Source organism: Natrix helvetica (assembly GCF_964273705.1).
Source record: "Natrix helvetica genome assembly, chromosome: 1".
NCBI classification, from domain to species: domain Eukaryota; kingdom Metazoa; phylum Chordata; class Lepidosauria; order Squamata; family Natricidae; genus Natrix; species Natrix helvetica.
In genome coordinates this window covers 205,198,592-205,218,180 of record NC_138548.1, presented here as the reverse complement: position 1 = coordinate 205,218,180, position 19,589 = coordinate 205,198,592, and the positions used below count along the sequence as shown (strand labels likewise).

Genomic DNA, 19,589 nt, shown 5'->3' with positions numbered 1-19,589 from the left:
CTCCCTTTTTTCTCAGCTAGATGCCAACTATCACTTCCCAACAATATCTGACTGGCAAGTCTTTCCTTCACCTTTTGGGGGAATGAGAAGGGAATCCTTCTGTACAGGATAAAAAAAACCAAATCCCTTTACAGGTACAATATTACTTTTATATTTGTTGTATGTTACCAAACCTGGTGTAGCCCTTAGACACTTCAAATCCCAATGAACAATTATAAGGTTAATAAAGCAAGGAAAAAATTCTGATCAAACATTAACGGAATTATATATCTACCTTGACTCCTTAGTTAAAACTCTTTCCTGACCCTCAAAATTGGATCTGCCTCCTTATCTTCAACAACCCCCAACCTCTAGTCTTCCCCTTCTAGAAGTTTCCAACTTCCCTTCCTGGAGAGATGAAGGTTAGGCATTTCTTAGCAGCTAGTCATTAAAACAATATCAACTATTGCTTTCCATTTCAGTTCAACCACTGAACAGCATCAACAAATTTTGACCAGTTTACATTTTACTGCTCCCTCACTCAAATTGCTAACTCTAGATTATTTGGAAATATTAAAAAACATCAGTTTTAATATTTGGAGTTTACCTACTAATAGCAATTAAAATGTATAGGCCTGTCCATACTCACTTTTTTTCTGTTCTTGTCCATTGCATTACCTTATATAAATTTTATAGCCTTTTACTTTGTAACCCTGCTTTCAGAATAATCTAAAGATAAAGATAGCCAATATTCTAACCTGGATATTTCTTCCATTTTTTTCTGATAAGATTGAAGTAGCTCATCCCAAGCTTGATTCTCTGCTGAAAACCTGTTAAAATACAGATTATAATTAGCTTCAGCACCAGAGACGTTAGTGCTGTCATTTGCTGTCATTAACTTGAAGTAGCCTTAACAGAAAGGTCTCTTGAGAATTGTATATGGCACTACGTGGTCCATCAATACTGTACACTCTTTGTCTTCCATATGCTCGCGGGATGTTCATAAATCAGTTCCATTCAGTTAAGACTAATAAAATTAACTCAATTTTCATGTGATGGAAACAGACAGAGCTAATCCATAGTTTGAAACAATTTTGGGAGTCAGATTTATGCAAGTGCTTGGATGATACATTATGCAATGCTCATGTGGTCCTGAGAATTATTACCTACTTTAATACAGAAAGTCCATCTTAAGATCTTATAACAATCTCGCCTATAACACATGACTACTCTGAAATGCTGGAGGGGTTATTACAATCAAAATGGAATTTTCTTCCATCTTTAAAAGTTCAATAGTTTCTTAATGAACATGGTTCAGGGATGGATGATATATGGTTTATAAAACGAATTAACCTCTTCTTGCTTCCAGTTTCATTGTTTTAATAGAAATAACAGACTTTAACCAATGGATTTTTTAAAGTAAAATTTTAGTAAATTAATAAATAAATACTAACAGGAAAGCATTCTTTAAAGCTTCTGTCCCTTTCAGGAACAGAAAATGACATCAAGGCATTAAAAGACTCAATGAATGATTGAATGGGTTAAATTTATAAATAGAAAATGCTTATAAAGCACAAAAGTTTTTATTAGTCCATGTTAAACAAGTATTACAATTACCGTATTTTTTGGAGTATAAGAGGCACCAGAGTATAAGATGCAGCAAGGTTTTGAAGAGGAAACTTTTTTAAAACCTCCCATGAATAGCCCTTGAGTTTGTAGAGTGCTCCTGGGGGGTGGGGGCCAAAAACGAACAGAAAATGGCCCATTTTTTTAAAAAAAAGGGCATGGCTAGCCTTTAGGAGGCTTATAGAGTGCTCCTGAGGGCTGGGGGCAAAATTGAGCAAAAATGGCCCGTTTTTCACTCATTTCTGCCTTCCCCAGCCCCCAGTAGCTATCTGAAAGCCTCCTAAAGGCTATGCACAACCATTTTGGTGAAGAGGGCAGAGTTTCAGGAGGCAAAAAATGCTGTATTCAGTGTATAGGATGCACCCAGATTTTCAGCCTTTTTTTTGAGGGAAAAAGGTGCGTCTTATACTCTGAAAAATACGGTACATTATAAAACATACCATATCAGATTTAGAAAAAATCAGTACAAAAAACAATGGCCTAATATCACTTGGTACTTCACAAAAAGAATAAAGAAAACTAAGAGCAAATAAACAGAGAAAAAGGCACAGCATGGAAATTGCTGTAAAATTTTGGTTCCATTAGTCAAGTACATTTTGTTCATTAAAAGCCTGAATGACTGGATCCAAAAGTCAACATCCTGAGTCATTTGCTTTTTATAGATATGTAGAGGACTCTAGAATGCTCCACTAGATTACTGCAATGTGTTGTATTCTAGACTGCCCTTGGCTACACCTCAGAAACTTCACTTACTTCAACCTGCTGTGGCAGAGGTATGACTGCAATAAGGCAATAGAAACATAATATTCAAGTTCTTCATGGTCTTCACTAGCTTCCATTTTCTTCCCAGTCGCAATTCAAGATGGTTGCTTTAACTACAAAGCCATTTACAATTTAAAATCTAAAAAATTGTCTCTTCCCATTGTATCCTACTTATAACATAATTGAAAGACCTGCTTAGGACACCCTTCAACCCATTCTTTATCATCTCTTTTGGCACAAGGTAAATACTGTGCCAAATTTTCCCAGAATTTATGTTTTAATATTATTTCCCCAGAATTTATGTTTTAATCCTACTGTGATTCTTAATTCTTTTATTACCGCTTGCATTCTCTATTAATATTTTAATGTTTATTTTGCAGATTTTATTTTGTATTGTATTCTTGTAAAACTTCTTTGTTTTTATTAATTGCTTCCAACCCCCTGTTTTAACTTCAAATGTAATGTTTAATTGTAAATTGTTTGGGGATTCCTTTTCATGGGAAGACAAACATATACCATTTTTTTGGAGTATAAGATGCACAAAGATTTTGAAGAGGCAAATTAAACCAAAAAGTTTTTGCACTCTGCAGACCTCCCAAAAACGGCCCGTTTTTATTTTATTTATTTATTCTTCGCATTTCTAAACCGCCCCCTCTCCCAAAAAGGGACTCGGGGCGGTGTACAGTCCACACAACAAATAACAGATAAAATACAAATATAAATATAACTATAAATATACGTATATATGTGGAGGAGGTTAAAATTAAGAGTACTGTACAGAAGAATAAATATGGCTCTAAAAGCCCTAAATCAATTAAAATTAAAACATTAAAACATTACCCTTAAAATAACCAGTTGAGAGTATGCTTCCAGGAGTGCATAGTTGTAACATTTATAATTATGCCATGAAAATGGCATGGTTTTTTTTTTTTCAAAAAAAGGGCATGCATAGCCTTTAGGAGGCTTATAGAGTGCTCCTGGGGGCTGAGGGGAGGGGCAAAATTGAGCAAAAAACAGCCCGTTTTTCGCTCATTTCTGCCCTCCCCAGCCCCCAGGAGCACTCTGAAAGCCTCCTAAAGGCTATGCATGGCCATTTTGGTGAAGGGAGTGGGGTTTCGGGAGGTTAAAAAATGCTGTATTCAGTGTATAGGATGCACCCAGATTTTCAGCCTCTTTTTTGAGGGAAAAAGGTGTGTCTTATACTCCGAAAAATACGGTACATGTTTTTTAAAAATACACATTTTGATTCTCTCTTATGTGGGCATAATGTTACTGATATTTTAAGAAAAGGAAGAATCCATGGTTGTTTGCACTTGTTCCTGGAGCAAATTGCACATTGTCACTCCACTTACAGCCTTTAATCATTCATCAACATATTATGCTAATGAGAACAAATATGCTTAAGGTTCATTCTCATTTGCATGGCGATTAGTTCAGATATAATGCTGAATTATGTTTAACCATGAGAGAGAGGGAAGAATTTGAACCAGATGGGAAAGAATGTTTTAGCCTACAATCAGATGGCTACATCTAATACAGCACTATTTTAACCAAGCTTCCTTTTAGAACAAACTAAGCTACACTTAATGACAAAATAAAAAGACTTCATTTTAGAACAAAGATAAATCAACCCTTTACCACTTTACTGTCCAGGAAAGACAATCTTTTCCTAGCTAGGAGTAATAATTTCTTCTTTGACCGCCAAGGTTTGCAAAAGTATGGCAGTGAAGCAGTGATGTAACTGGAGAACCTAGAATCTCTTTTTATGGCCACACTTTCTGTCGTAAAACATTACTACACTAAAAAAAACAAAACCTTCCCTAGATACTTTCATCAAATTTATTCACTGAAAATCACCAAGTTGAGTTGATTACTGCAGCACCCTTATTATTACAGCGCATTTGGGTTTGGAATCTTATCTTACCTCACAATTGTGTCCTTTAAGGAAGTCACCAATTTATTCAATGCAGGATCTGACAGACCGCTAAAATAGAAAGAAGATGCAGAGAGTTAAGACACTATTAAGTTAAAGGAAACCACAAATTGGTTTCTAATGTATTGTGCTGTGTTCTTTCTATAATGATAATTTGCAATTCTTATGCAACCAGCATACAACCAAGAGAATATCTGTAGCTTGGGGGTGAACTGTTGGGTTATTGTAACTCTCTAAGCTTTATCATCTAGAAAGCAGATCTAAAGTTTTAGTGTTTGTGTAAGAATGCTACTGCTTCTGGCATTAGATCACAATCTTAGCTAAGAATCCCGAGTACTGAATTCATGGGTGTTCCTATGATTTCTTAATATATTTGTTCATTGAACTGAAAGGCAAAGATTGATGAATGTTGTGATTCTGGGTTTCAGTATATTTTTTTAGGTTGCAGGCCTGTTTATGTAGTGATGCTGCAGTGGTTTTTGAGGTACTTCTGGATCTATGGACATGAAGAGTTCTATGACATCAAGTGAAGTCATAATTTCATCTTCTTCTATTCTTAGGTCCTTGATATTGTGAAAGTTCTATAATGGAGCATTAATAAGAGTACAGGTAATCCTCAACTTACAACTACAATTGAGCCCAAAAGTCATGTTGCTAAATGAAAAATTTGTTAAGTGAGTTTTGCCCTACTTTATAACTTTTTGGGCATATTTGTTAAGTGAATCGCTGCAGTTGTTAAAACATGTGCGACCCACCACATGTTTATTGGACCCGTGTCCCTCCTGGCTTGTACTGGCATCCTGGGAGGTTACGCGCGACTGGCTCCTGGGCCTAGTGAACGCCTCGTTGGGTGAGGGGTCTCTACCGGCCGCCTTGAAAGAGGCGGTGGTGAGGCCCCTGCTCAAGAAGCCTTCCCTGGACCCAATGGACCTAGTCAATTATCGTCCAGTCTCCAACCTTCCTTTCTTAGCGAAGGTTGTAGAGAGTGTGGTGGTACAGCAGTTCCCACGTCACCTGGAGGAAAATGATTATCTAGACCCGCGCCAGTCCGGCTTCCGTCCCGGGCACAGCACCGAGACGGCCTTGGTCGCATTGGTTGATGATCTCTGGAGGGCCAGAGATAGGGGTTGTTCCTCTATCCTGGTCCTATTAGATCTCTCGGCGGCGTTCGATACCATCGACCATGGTATCCTGTTGCACCGGCTAGAGGGGTTGGGAGTCAGGGGCACCGTTTTACGGTGGTTTGGCTCCTACCTCTCTGACCGGACGCAACGTGTGTTGGCAGGGGAACAGAGATCGACCCGGAGGCCACTCACATGTGGAGTGCCACAGGGATCGGTGCTCTCGCCTCTCCTGTTCAACACATACATAAAACCGCTGGGCGAGATCATCCGTGGTTTGGGGGTGGGATATCATCTGTATGCTGATGATACTCAGCTATACATTTCCACCCCGAACCACCCCAATGAGGCCGTCGAAATGATGTCCCGGTGTTTGGAGGCCGTACGGGTCTGGATGGATGGCAACCGACTAAAACTCAACCCTTCCAAGACGGAGTGGCTGTGGCTTCCGGCCTCCCGGTTCAACCAGGTGCTTCCATCTCTGGCCATCGGGGGCGTGCAACTAGCCCCCATGGAACAGGTGCGCAATTTGGGCGTCCTCCTAGATGCCCGGCTGTCCATGGATGACCATGTAACAGCCGTGGCAAGGGGGGCGTTCCATCAGGTCCGCCTGATGCGCCAATTGCGCCCCTTATTGGACCGGGATGCCCTACGCACAGTCACCCATGCGCTAGTGACGTCTCGCCTGGACTACTGCAATGCTCTCTACATGGGGCTTCCCTTGAGATGCACTCGGAGACTGCAGTTGGTCCAGAACGCGGCCGCGCGGGTGATTATGGGGAGGACTAGATACTCCCCTGTAACACCTCTCCTGCGCGAGCTGCACTGGCTTCCTGTGGTCTACCGAGTGCGTTTCAAGGTTTTGATTATGATCTTTAAAGCGCTTCATGGCACAGGGCCTAGTTACATGCAGGATCGCATCCTGCCCCACACATCCCTGCGACCAATTCGCTCACACAGAGAGGGACTTCTCCGGGTGCCGTCCGCCAAACAGTGTCGGGGGGCGACACCCAGGAGCAGAGCCTTCTCTGTGATGGGCCCAGCCCTGTGGAATGACCTTCCCCGTGACATCAGGATTACTTCCGACCTCCGCTCCTTCCGTGTACAGCTGAAGACCCACCTCTTTCAATTATCTGGCCTGGCTCAACCGTAATTTTTCTCACTCCTCCTGACTGTCTTTTTAAATTTTAAATTTTAATTGTACATTGGGTCTTTTACAATTGGGGTATTTTAATGGGGATTTTAACTGTCTAAATGTTGTAATTGGTTACCTCCTCCGTCCATGTGTGTCTCTGTATTTTTGTATGTTTATGTGTTTGTACACATGTTTCTATGTTCTATATGCCCATTGTACGCCGCCCCGAGTCCTGCCTGGAAAGGGAGCGGCTAATAAATTCAAATTTATTATAATTTATTATTTATAATAACAAAATTTAAATGAATCTGGTTTCCCCATTGACTTTGCTTGTCAGAAGGTTGCAAAAGGGGATCACATGACTCCAGGACACCGCAACTGTCATAAATGTGAGTCAGTTGTCAAGCATCCGAATCTAAACCACATGACCATGGGGATGTTGCAACAGTCATGAGTATAGAAAAATGGTCATAAGTCACTTTTTTCAGTGCCTTTGTAACTTTGAACGGTCATTAAATGGACTGTTGTAAGGCAAGGACTACCCGTGCATACCATTTACAATATAGTCAACAGCCTAGGAAGGAAGCAAATAGCCTAGAATAGATCTACTTCTGCAATTAACCCCCTGATAAGCAGGAAAGAGCACCACATGAACAATCAGGAAAGAAACAAGAAGCAGCCTAGTCAAGAAACCATCAAGGAGGAAGCCACATCCCCACCAAGACTGACAGGGCAAACTGTTAGGTAGTCAGAAAATTCCAGGCTCCCTTGCACTGTTGTAATTAAATGTCTGCAGGAAAATAACCAAGCTCAGAGATCACCAAGAATTTATGAAATATATAACCATATGTCAGGTACATAACTATAAGAACATGTTTTAGTTGGAACATATTAAAAAAAATTAGTCATTTTACCATTTGGGGTCATCAAAGCATTTCTGCACCATTCCATCCAGGATCAGTTTCTTTGTATGGAGCCTCAACTCTTCTGAAAGTGAGCTCACTGGAAAAGATAATGAAAACCCAGAGTGAATAGGATGAAATGCTATATGAGAGATCACTAAGGGGAAGGGGGGGAGATGAGTTTGGGCGTTGGTCCTTACCTGATACGCTCATTTTCTGGTAGAATAGAGACAGCAGCCAGACTAGGGTATGCTCGGTCCATTAACCAATTGGACTGAGTCTACACTTACGATGTCATTGGGCCCTTGAGGCTCCTTCCCAGTTTCAGATGAAGGAAAACTGTAGACTCAAGTGAGAATTGTGAGCAAAAAGTGAAAGTCCATAGTCACTGTATCTCTCTCTCTCTCTCCTCCGCATAAGGAATCTCCTCACATGACCCATGCCAAGGCGGGGCTGGCTGCTGTCTCTACTCTACCAGAAAGTGAGCGTATTAGGTAAGGACCAACGCCCATTTTCCTGTTATCGTAGAGACAGCAGCCAGACTGGAACGTACCAAGACTGGGCTGTCCACTAGGGTGGGAAATTGTAAAAAAGGTCCATTAGGGCACAAGCACTTGTTGCAGCACCCTGCGCCCAAAGGCCGCATCAGCCGACACATATTTGTCCAACTTGTAATGACGTATGAAGACTGGGAGACGCCCAGGTGGCCACCCGGCAAACTTCTTACAAGGTGGCTTGAGTGGACCAAGCTGCAGATGTCGCAGCACTGCGTGTAGAGTGAGCTGTAATGTTTGCAGGGACCTGTATGGATTGAAGTTCATAAGACAATTTAATACAGGCTCTTATCCAGCGCCCCAGACTAGACAATGAAGCCTTGGTACCCAAGGAGGCCTGGCGAAAGGAGATGAAGAGAGCTTCCGAGTGGCGGAACGAGGCGGTGCGGTCGATGTAGATCTTGAGGGCATGACGTACGTAAAGAGTGTGCCACTTTTGCTCCCTCTCGTGACGGGGAGACGGACAGAAATCAGATAAGGTCAACTCCTGACCTTGGTGGAAACAGGTATTGACCTTCAGTATGAATGTCGGGTCCAGTCTTAAGGCAACTCGGTCTGGATGGAACACGCACAAGTCATGCCTGACTGAAAGAGCAGCCAAATCAGAAATACGTCTGGCTGAGGTTACAGCCACCAAAAACAGCATTTTGAAGGACAACAGTTTCAAAAAAGTGGATCTCATAGGTTCAAAGGGCGTGGAAGTCAAAGCCTCTAGGACACGAGTTAAGTCCCAAGTTAGATATCTATGTATGGCAGGGGGACGCACGCTGGATGCTCCACGGAGAAATCTCTGGATAAAGGAGTGAGAAGGTAGATGTTCGGATGCCAGGGCGTCCAGAACAGAGGCCAGAGCGGCCACCTGGCGGCGTAGCGTGTTAGGGGTAAGTCCCTGATCAAGCCCCCTCTGCAGGAAGTCCAATATCTGCAGAATGGATGCCTTAAATGGGTCAACAGTCTGGTTGGAACACCACAGAGCAAAAGTACGCCACGTGGCATCATAAATGTGGTTAGTAGAGCTTCTGCGTGATGCCTGAATGGTAGCAATGACGTTGAGGGAGATGTTAGCGGCTGTTAAGGCTTGCCACTCAATCGCCATGCGGTTAATTGCAGCCACTGGGGGTCGGGATGACAAACTGACCCTGGGTGTAGAGACAGTAGACACCTTGAGCAATGTTCCCTCTAAGCTGCGCGCCTGCGCGGCCGCGCACATAACAACAAAATGCCACGCAGAAGTTTCAAACTGCAGCGCAGTGTTTTTTAATTTCTTAAAATATGACTGAAAATATCCCCCCTCCCTTCCTTCTCTCTCTCTGCACCGAACTCTCTCTTCCATCTATGGTTGGTGAAATCAAGAAAGACTCTACCCAGAGACAGATGACGCTGCAGAAGGGAGAATTCCCATTGGTCTTATGGGGCTTCGTTGGTTCTTAGGAAAATATGATTCGCTGGTTGTTGCCTGCTTTTCTCTGCACATCCGGGGTTTCTCAGGCATTGCGTCGTCTGAAGCCCCGTTCTGGACTGGGCAGTCTTTCTGCGATCCCTTCACTTTGGGGAGAGAGGGAACCAGCATGGAATTGGACTGTCTGAGCCAAAGGGGTCCATGGGTTCTTGAGACTTGATTTTTGAGCAGTACCAATCCATTCCACTCTTTCCTTTCCCTTTCTGTCCTTCTTCTATCTTCCTTTCCTTTCTTTTCCTTTCATTTCTCCTTTCCTTTCCTTTTTCCTTTCCTTCTCTTCCATTTGCTTTCCTTTTTCCTTTCCATCATTTCCATTTCCTTTCTCTTTTCCTTTCCTTTTCCTTTACTTTTCCATTTCCTTTCCTTTCTCTCTCCCTTTCCTTTTTTCCATTTCCTTTCCTTTCTCCTTTCCTTTTTCCTTTCCTTCTTTTCCATTTCCTTTCCCCTTTCCTTTTTTTCTTTCCCATTTCCTTTCCTTTCCCTCCCCCTCCCTTCCCTTCCTTCCTTCCTTCCTAGGGGTCTGAGGGAGAGGGAGGGGACCCTTTTCCTCCTTCCCCCCTCCCCCTCTGATGGCAATTATGGCTAAAAAAAAATCAGGTGCTCAGGCATGAAAATGTGCCGCTCAAACACTATACTTTTCCGCACACACTGAAAAAAAATTAGAGGGAACATTGACCGTGGGATGTGCCATGGGGTGGAGATTGACAGAGTCACTAGGTTGGCATATCAAGGCCAGCGTGGCCAATTCGGCGCTAGCAGCAACAGTTCTGCCTCCTGCTCCAGCATTTTTTAAATTAACCTCTGAATGAGGGGAAGGGGAGGAAATGCATACAGGAGACCCCTGGGCCACTGGCATCTGAGAGCGTCTACTCCTTCTGCCATGGGGTCCATGAACCTCGAGTAATACCTGGGTACCTGATTGTTGTCTGCCATCGTGAATAGGTCTAGGATTGGGAAGCCGAACTGTAGTCTCAGGCGATGGAAGAGGTTCACATGGATGCTCCACTCCGCCTGATCTATCGTTGTCCGGCTCAGCCAGTCTGCTTGGACAATGGAGACCCCTGAGATGTGTTCTGCCCTGAGAGATGACAAGTGAGATTCCGCCCACTGGCACAAGAGGTTGGGCTCCTGCATCAGGGACCAGGAACCAGTTCCCCCCTGTCTGTTTATGTGTGCTTTGGTTGTGGTATTGTCCGTGAGGACTAATATGTGTCGGGTCTGAACTCTGTGGTGGAAGTGTCTGAGGGCGAAACGAACCGCCCGCAATTCTAGCCAATTTATGCTGTTTTGGCTCTCTTCGAGGGACCACTGACCCTGAGCCACTAGGTCCTGCATGTGTGCCCCCCATCCTGTCAGGCTTGCATCCGTCGTAAGTGTGAGATGGCACGGCTCCCTGAATAAAGTCCCTTGCAAAATTGCCGGGGACTGCCACCATTTGAGAGAGTGTAATACCTGTCTGGGAAGGGGGACCCTGAGAGGAGAGCTGTCCCTGTCGGCCTTTTGATGTGGAAGCATGAACCATTGAAGGCTCCTGCTGTGAAACCTGGCCCACGGGACAATCCCGAAGCAGGATACCATTTTGCCCAAGACTTGGAAGAGAAGAAGAAGGGATGCCTTGCGTAGACGTAGCACCTTCCTGACAAGTTCCCTCAGACTGAGAATGCGGTCATTGGATAGGAACACCCCTTCTGCCATGGTGTCTATCAAGACCCTGAGGTGGAGAAGGCGAGTGCTGGGAACGAGGTGACTCTTTTTGAGATTCACCCCGAACCCTTGATTCCGCAAGGTGTGAATGGTGAGGGCGAGATCTCTTTCTGCCTGAACCGGAGACTTGGACAACAAGAGGATGTCATCCAGGTAACAGAGAATCCAAACTGGGGATGACCTGTTGTGGGTGGCCAGTGCTGCCAGTACTTTTGTGAATACCTTGGGAGCAGAGGATAGACCGAACGGAAGAGCTCGGTATTGGAAGTGCCTCCCCCCATAGGAGAAGTGGAGATATTTTCAGTGGTCTATGAAGATGGGGATATGAAGGTAAGCTTCGGTCAAGTCTACCGACGTGAGGAAGTCGCCTTTCCTGACCGCCTGGAGGATGGTGTACAGAGAATGCATTTTGAACCAACGATAGACAATGTGGCGGTTCAATGTTTTTAGATCTAAAATTGCTCTCCACCCCCTGGAATTCTTCAGTACTACAAAGAGGTGGGAATAAAAACCCTGCCCTTCCTGATGGGGAGGAACCGGTTGGATGGCCCTGATCTCCAACAGGTGCTGAATGGCCTGTTCCCTCAGTGCTCTCTTGCGAGGACACCCGAGAGACCGGGCATGGCACGAAGTGTTCCTGGGGAATGGAGAGGAATTCTAGCATGAGACCAAATTTGAGTTTTGAGTACCCAATTGTCTGTTGTGGTCTCCTCCCAGTGGTGGGCAAAGAACGCCAGGCAGCCTCCAATCGGAAGAGAGTCCAGATAGTTATTTCCTACATGAAAAATGGTGGTTGCCTCCATGGTAAGATTTCTTGGAGGGGAAACGCTGTATGTTTCTATTGGACCTGGTGAGATCCCTGTCTGGAGTGTAGGATTGGCATTGTGGACAGGGGAAGAAAGGTCCCCCGTCCGCCAGTCGAAAGACCTCCTATAGAAAGGAGCGGGCCGACTGTCCTGTTTCTTGTAGATGGATGAAAGGACCTTGCATTTGTCTTTAAATTCTGTGAGGTACGGGTCTTAAGGGATTACCAAATAATAAGGTGCCACTGAATGGGGAGGCTGCTAGGCGCCATTTGGTACGGACATCTGCCTGCCATGGCTTGAGCCAAAGCAGACGCCTGGCCGTGACCGAAGAGGCCATGGCTTTAGAAGCAAATCTAGCAGCATTAAGGAAAAAATCAGCCCCAAATTCAACCGCTGTCCTGATCTTGTTGAGATCCCTATGTGATCTAGTGTCAGTAGGAGCGATGTGCTCCTGAAGCTGTTCACTCCAAACCAGGGCCGCCCTGGAGAAAAAGGAAGTGGCTGTAGAGGCCCTAACAGCCCAGGCCTTAGCCTGATAGTTTTTGACTATCAAATTGGCCACCACTATCTTCGCGGGCTTTTCTGACCCGCAAAATGGCCACCAATACTAAGTGTGGCCAGGTAATCTGCAGAATGACCACCAGACTCGCCTGAAACCGCTGTGCGCGAAACGGACGGTCACGTGTCCCTCTGAGTGCCCAGAATCAAGGAGCGCCACGGGGAAACAGCCGTGGAGCTGTAGCTCGTGAGCTGGCCGAACTGATTGCAAGGCAGGCTTCCTGAGTGAACTCGTGGCCGCAGGCAATCAGACGAGGAGAGGCAGCCAGAGATCAGTTTCGAATTTCCCTCCAATTTGTAGAATAAAGGATTATTTATGGAATCAATTTAAAGGAAGAACAATTTTTTTTAAAATTCACCAATTAAAGATATAATTAAATAATTTGGAGGAGAGATCAATTCTCACAGCCAGTCCAGGTTGGACGGAGTCTGAAAACTGGGGAGGAGCCACAAGGGCCCGATGACATCATAAGTGTAGACTCAGTCCGATTGGTTAATGGACGGAGCATACCCAAGTCTGGCTGCTGTCTCTACGATAACAGGAAAATTCTGTATTCTACTAAGGTTGAAGGACAAATTTTCCTGAACTTTTGTCTACCACCATTGATTTTCTCTTGTAATACACAGAAAGAAGGAATCATTGGTTGTATTCCTAAATAAAATTTCAATTCACATAATGGGATGCCAAAGGTAATGTATAACAGAGAAGAATCAGTGTTAGCAAGTAAATGTCAAACGTGAAAGATAAGGACCACATACATATGAAGTTCCAATTAAATTATTGTTAATCATGCTTATGCACAGGAATCTACTCAACTAATTGTCAGCATTAACTTAGTGTTAGATAAAGGTCAACAGAATTCAAGAGGGGTTGCACTTAGTCCATTTGCGGCCACACATACTCTAGACCACGAGTGTCAAACCTGACTGCGTTAACGTGAAACATTGTGATGTAGCGTGGTTTTTTGCCTTTGCAGAGCCAGGGTGGGTGTGGCCTACGCGTGATGCATCCAGCACATAGGCCACCAGTTTGACAGGCCTGTTCTAGATTGATTCCTCATTTGACTCCATTCTTAGGTTCTGCTACACCTTCTATTGTACAATAGTTTATATGCCTAATCAGTGTCCTGCTAATAAATCTGTGATGGCGAACTTATGGTACGTGTGCCAGAGGTGGCACACAGAGCCCTTTCTGTGGGCACATGCGCCGCCACCAACTGGTCTTTGTGCGCCCTGGAGTGCCAGAAAAGGGCCCGAAAAATGGCCAAAACACAGGGCATTTTCAGGCTGTTTCTTGGACTGTTTTCAGGTCATTTTTAGATCATTTTTGGGACATTTTCCAGGCCGTTTTCAGGCTGTTTCTTGGGCCATTTTCAGGGCATTTTTCAGGGCATTTTCCAGGCAATTTTTCAAACTGGTTTTGGCCTGAAAAACAGCTGGAAAACGCCCTGGAAAACGGGCCCCAAAGCAGCCTGAAAACACCCCAAAAAACGGCAAAATAAAAAAGGCATGTGCACACCGGCCAGCTGTTCTTCGGGTCTCTGGCACTCTAGCGTGGGCACATGCACACACATGCATACGCTTTCCAGTTTGGGCACTCTGTGCCGAAAAGGTTCACCATCAATGTGATAGACCATTGGTCCACATTTCCAAATCTTTGCTAGTTGCAAATACCTGCATGTTAGTTATCTGAGGGGGGTTTTCCCCCCTCAACTGCTATGTTCAGTGAAGACCAAAAGCCAAGTTAACACATTTAAGAATGAAATATGGCAGATTTCCTTTAAAATTCTCTTCCGAAATAATTTGGATAGGTTTTTAGGTTGCTGAGAATCAGCTTCTCAGAATACTTGTTTTAAGATCAACAGTCTTGACCAAATTGATTCCCAGGTGTTCTTCAGATGAGACATAAGCTTTTCTCTCTTGAGGTAAACCATATATAAAACCTACCATTCTGCTGAAAAGTTTCAAAATCAAAGCCTTCCATGTGCCCCAGAGACTGCTGAAGCTTTTGTGCAGAGTACTAACAGGAAAGAAAAAAAATAAATTTGAATGTATTTGATCTTTAAATGTACACAGAATCCATGCTAAAATTTAACTTTTCAACAATGCTACTAAAAATAAGAGAACCTTTAGCCATATACTGTATGTACTGCAACCAAAACCCCAATCAGGCTTCAGTAATTAGAAATGCACTTATTGTATAAATCAACTACCGTATTTTTCAGAGTATAAGATGCACCTCCCCCCCCAAAAAAAGAGGGTGGAAATTTGGGTGCGTCTTATACTCAGAATGTAGCTTTTTTGGAAGCTTTTTTTCAGCCCTAATGAGGTGCTAACAAGTCATTCAGGCAAAGCACAGAACATCACTTTACTCGTTGTTAGCACCTCATTAGGGCTGAAAAAAAGCTTCAATATTTTTACTGTGTTGGAAAAATTTCCCAAGTTCCTGTAACTAATTCTATTCTTTTGGGGAAAATTCCTTTAAGGGCAAGGCAGGGATTTTTCCTATAGGCTATCTGAGTTTTCTCAATGCTTTCCTTCAGGCAAACACTGGGCTGGCTTGTTGATTCAGTTTTGTGACATTTTATGAGGTGTTAAGTGCTTTTGGCTGAATGCCCAGACATCTAGTTAAGCTTATTAAGATACCACCACACACACCCTGGGCCTGGGAAAAAGAAAAAAAGTGACAAAAGCGTCATTTTATTATACTATTGTGTTTGCTTGCTTTTCTGGTGCTATGGGAATAAAAATGAATACCTGGTAAGCAGATTTTTTTTTCCTATTTTCCTCCCCCAAAACTAAGATGTGTCTTATACTCAGGTGCGTGGTCTTCTCCGAAAAATATGGTAGTTCTCAATAACCACATCAATAAAATTAGCACTTTCTATAATAAGAACTTCATTGCTAATCAGGACTCATTCTGATAAGAGTCTAGCTTAGATAGCAGCTTGTGCATTCTTACAATATATAGGTCTCCCCCTTGCTGAGTTCATCATGCTACCATCACCATTGTATCCAACTCAACAAAGAAAAACCCTGTGTAGTCAGTCACCACTTTTCCACAGTGGCAACCCCATTAAGATATAACTTGAACTTTACCTGGAAACTAGAAAGAAGAAGTGCTGCCATTCTCTCAACCTCTGGCAAATCCAGGCTAATTGCCTTACTCAAGTCTGAAAGTTCAGCAAAATGGTATTGTTTCAGTTTTGGAAATAATGTTTTCAAATTACTATATTTTAATAATTGAACACTATGCCTAATATTTTTAGACAATTTACGTTTTTACAATCCACAAGCAAACCTTACGCAGTGGTACTTATCTCTGAACAGGTAAACATTATTACAAGAACAGAGCCTTCCTCTAACTTGGTGCTGGATAAGAATTGATGTTCACTATCTTTAGAGAAGGTTGGAAAATAATAAATTAAATAGATGAATAATAAATTAAATGAGACCACTTTATGCCAATTTTTTCACAACTTCATTAGTAGTAACTTCATTACTACTTCATTTACTTAGAGTTTCTAAAGAGCATTTTTTGAAAATCATAGTGCAATTATTTAAGGGCAGGTGAACAATGTTTTAGACCATAAACAGGCAATCAGTGGCCTGTAATGTAGCACCACATCTTCTCTGCAACACCTAGAGCCACTTAAATGGGTAAAACTAAAAGTTCTGAAAATGTGTCTATTGCCTTGGTAATCAAAGGAGTGCATGGTCTTTAGACTAAGACATACATTATGCTAAAAAAGCCCAAATCTTCAGTACACAAAAAAGTGTGTATTAAAAGAGTAAACTTTCAGTTCTTCCAATCTAATGCTAAAGATTCTTGTCCTGGGAAGGCAGAAAGTCCATTAAAAAAAAAGCTAACCCCAGTATTATGCAGCAACCAGTTGCATAGTTCAGCTGAAAGCAAATTTTAGGGTGCCATCTGTTCACATAGCTTACAATACAATACAATACAATACCAGAGTTGGAAGGGACCTTGGAGGTCTTCTAGTCCAACCCCCTTCCTAGGCAGGAAACCCTATACTGTTTCAGACAAATGGCTATCCAGCATCTTCTTAAAGACTTCCAGTGTTGGGGCATTCACAATTTCTGGAGGTAAGCTGTTCCACTGATTAATTGTTCTGTCAGGAAATTTCTACTTAGTTAATGTTGCTTCTCTCCTTGTTTAGTTTCCACTCATTGCTTCTTGTTCTACCCTCAGGTGCCTTGGAGAATAGTTTGACTCACTCTTCTTTGTGGCAACCCCTGAGATATTGGAACACTGCTATCATGTCTCCCCTAGTCCTTCTTTTCATTAAACTAGACATACCCAGTTCCTTCAATCATTCTTCGTATGTTTTAGTCTCCAGTACCCTAATCATCTTTGTTGCTCTTCTCTGCACTCTTTCTAAAGTCTCCACATCTTTTTTACATTGTGGCGACCAGAACTGAATGCAGTATTCCCAGTGTGGTCTTACCAAGGCATTATAAAGTGGTATTAACACTTCACGCGATCTTGATTCTATCCCTCTGTTGATGCAGCCTAGAACTGTGTTGGGCTTTTTTGGCAGCTGCTGCACACTCCTGGCTCATATTTACACTTATACTGTACCTGTGCATCTTGTTTTTCTTGCCTAAATGTAGAACCTTACTTTTTTCACCATTGAATTTCATTTTGTTAGATAGTGCCCAATGTTCAAGTTTGTCAACCTTGTATCCTTCTGTATCTTCTGGAGTGTTGGCTGTTCCTGCCAGCTTGGTATCATCTGCAAATTTGATGAGCTCCAAATTTATCTCCTCATCCAAATCATTGATGAAGATGTTGAAGAGTACTGGGCCTAAAACAAAGCCTTGGGGTACTCCACTGCATACTTCCCTCCATGTAGATGCAGTTCCATTGAGGACTACACAGAGTATGGTTGGTCAGCCAGTTACAAATCTATCTGGTGGTGATGCTGTCTAATCCACATTTTTCTACTTTATCTACCAGTGGGTTATCAAATGCCTTACTGAAATCCAAGTACATTATATCGACGGCATTCCTCTGGTCCACTAATTTTGCCACTTTGTCGAACAATGCAATAAGATTAGTCTGGCATGATCTGTTTTTGACAAACCCATGTTGGCTTTTGCCTATTACTTTGTTTACTTCTAGGTGTTCGCTAATTCATTGCTTGATTATCTTTTCCAGAATCGTCCCTGGTATTGTGGTCAGGCTGATAGGTCTGTAGTTTCCTGGACCTTTTTTTTCTCCCTTTTTTGAAGATGGGAACCACATCAGCTCTTTTCCAGTCCTCTGGCAGTTCCCCGGTGCTCCAGGATCTCTGGAAGATATAGTTCAGAGGTTCTGAGATGTTATCTGCCAGTTCCTTCAGAACCCTGGGGTGTAATCCATCCGGTCCTGGTGATTTGAACTTGTCTAGGGTAGACAGGTGCTCACTTACCATTTTCTTTTCTATTTCAATTTGTGTTCCTAATCTGATTTTTGTGGTGCTGTTTTTGATAGGTTGGACTGTTTTTTTCCCTTTGTGTAAAGACAGATGCAAAAAATGAGTTAAATAGTTCTGCTTTCTCCCTGTTGCTTGTCACCTTCTTGCCACTTTCTCCCAGCAATGGACCAATTGTTTCCTTGACTTTTTTCTTGTTTTTAACATGTTGGAAGCAGCTTTTTTTGTTATTTTTTACTTTTGCCACAAGCCTTTCTTCACTGTGAGCCTTAGCTTTCCCTCATTTCATCTTTACAGGCTCAGGCTATTTGCTGATATTCTGCCTTAGTTATGTCCCCCCCTTTCCACTTTTTATACTTACCCTTTTTGTCTTTCAATTTGTCAGAGAGTTCTTTATGCAGCCATGCTGATTTCTTTTGGGAGCTGTTATTTTTCTTCTTCATTGGTATTGTACTAGACTGGGCTTTTATAATCTCATTTTTCAAAATTTCCCAAGCTTCTTGAGTTGTTTTCCCCTTGAGGATTCTCATCCATGGAATCCTTCCCAAGATCTCTCTAAGTTTATTGAAATTAGCTCTCTTAAAGTCCAAGACTCTAGTTTCACTTTATTTTACTATCTGTGTTTGCATAATGTTGAATTCCAATATTGCATGGTCACTTGCCCCCAGGGTTCCTTTGGCTTCAACACCTTCTATCATTTCCTCCCTGTTAGTGAGAATTAAGTCTAATATGGCCGATCCCCTTGTTCCCTTCTCTACTTTTTGGGAAACAAAGTTGTCTGCTAGGTTCGTTAGGAACCTGTTGGATCTTCCACTTGGTGCAGAGTTTGTTTCCCAGTTGATGTCAGGGTAGTTAAAATCCCCCATTATTATTGTGGTGTGCTTCCTACATACCTTAGTTAGCTGACTAGCAAAAAGTTCATCTACTTCCTCTGCTTGGTTGGATGGCGTGTAGTATAGACCTATGGCAATGTCATTCCCCCCCCCCCCCACTTTAATATTGACCCAAATGCATTCAAGATAGTTCTCATCATTGTTGTGCTCTATTTCTGTAGAGATGTAGTTATTTCTTATATATAGTGAAACCTCACCTCTTCTTTTATTTGGTCTATTTCTTTTGAATAATTTAAATCCTTTTAGCTGTATGTTCCATTTGTGGGTTTCATCCCACCAAGTTTCTGTAATGGCAACAATTATCATATCTGCCCTCATTTACTTGAATTTCTAATTCTCCCTGTTTATTCCTCATACTCTGTGCATTGTTGTATAGACACTTGAGTCTTTCTTGAGCTTCTTTCAGAACTCAACTCATGTTGCCTTCTTCCTACCAAATTTATCCTTAATTGTGGTTTGCGTCAAGGAAACATACCCAAAATATCGACATGAAAAGGTGGCAATGACTTCCGGCGATTCATGGAGCGTCTCATGGAGCGTCGTGCAACTTTTGGGCTAGGGAGCTGCCCAATGGATACATTAAATGAAGTTGAAGCATGGTGTGTTATAGGCTCAATACCCTGCGAGGATGCTTTTTCAAGCCCATGGGAACACTCATTCTTCAGATTATCTTTTGGATGGCATTTTTGTTTGGTAGTCTTGACCAACATCGCTGAATGGCT

At 42.7% G+C, this 19,589-nt stretch overlaps 1 protein-coding gene across 2 annotated transcripts in view; it reads right to left on the bottom strand.

The window, feature by feature from the left end:
* Positions 1-19,589, bottom strand: part of DSN1 (DSN1 component of MIS12 kinetochore complex) — a 30,206-nt gene that overhangs the window by 3,836 nt on the left and 6,781 nt on the right. For both annotated transcript variants that reach the window (XM_081934857.1, XM_081934856.1), the window contains exons 3-8: positions 19,343-19,589; positions 15,639-15,712; positions 14,487-14,559; positions 7,471-7,558; positions 4,292-4,351; positions 738-809 (exon numbers count right to left, since the gene is read on the bottom strand). The exon at positions 19,343-19,589 is cut by the window's right edge and continues 98 nt beyond it. In XM_081934857.1, coding sequence (XP_081790983.1) covers positions 738-809; positions 4,292-4,351; positions 7,471-7,558; positions 14,487-14,559; positions 15,639-15,712; positions 19,343-19,589 — 614 coding nt within the window. The remainder of the gene's footprint in view (positions 1-737; positions 810-4,291; positions 4,352-7,470; positions 7,559-14,486; positions 14,560-15,638; positions 15,713-19,342) is intronic.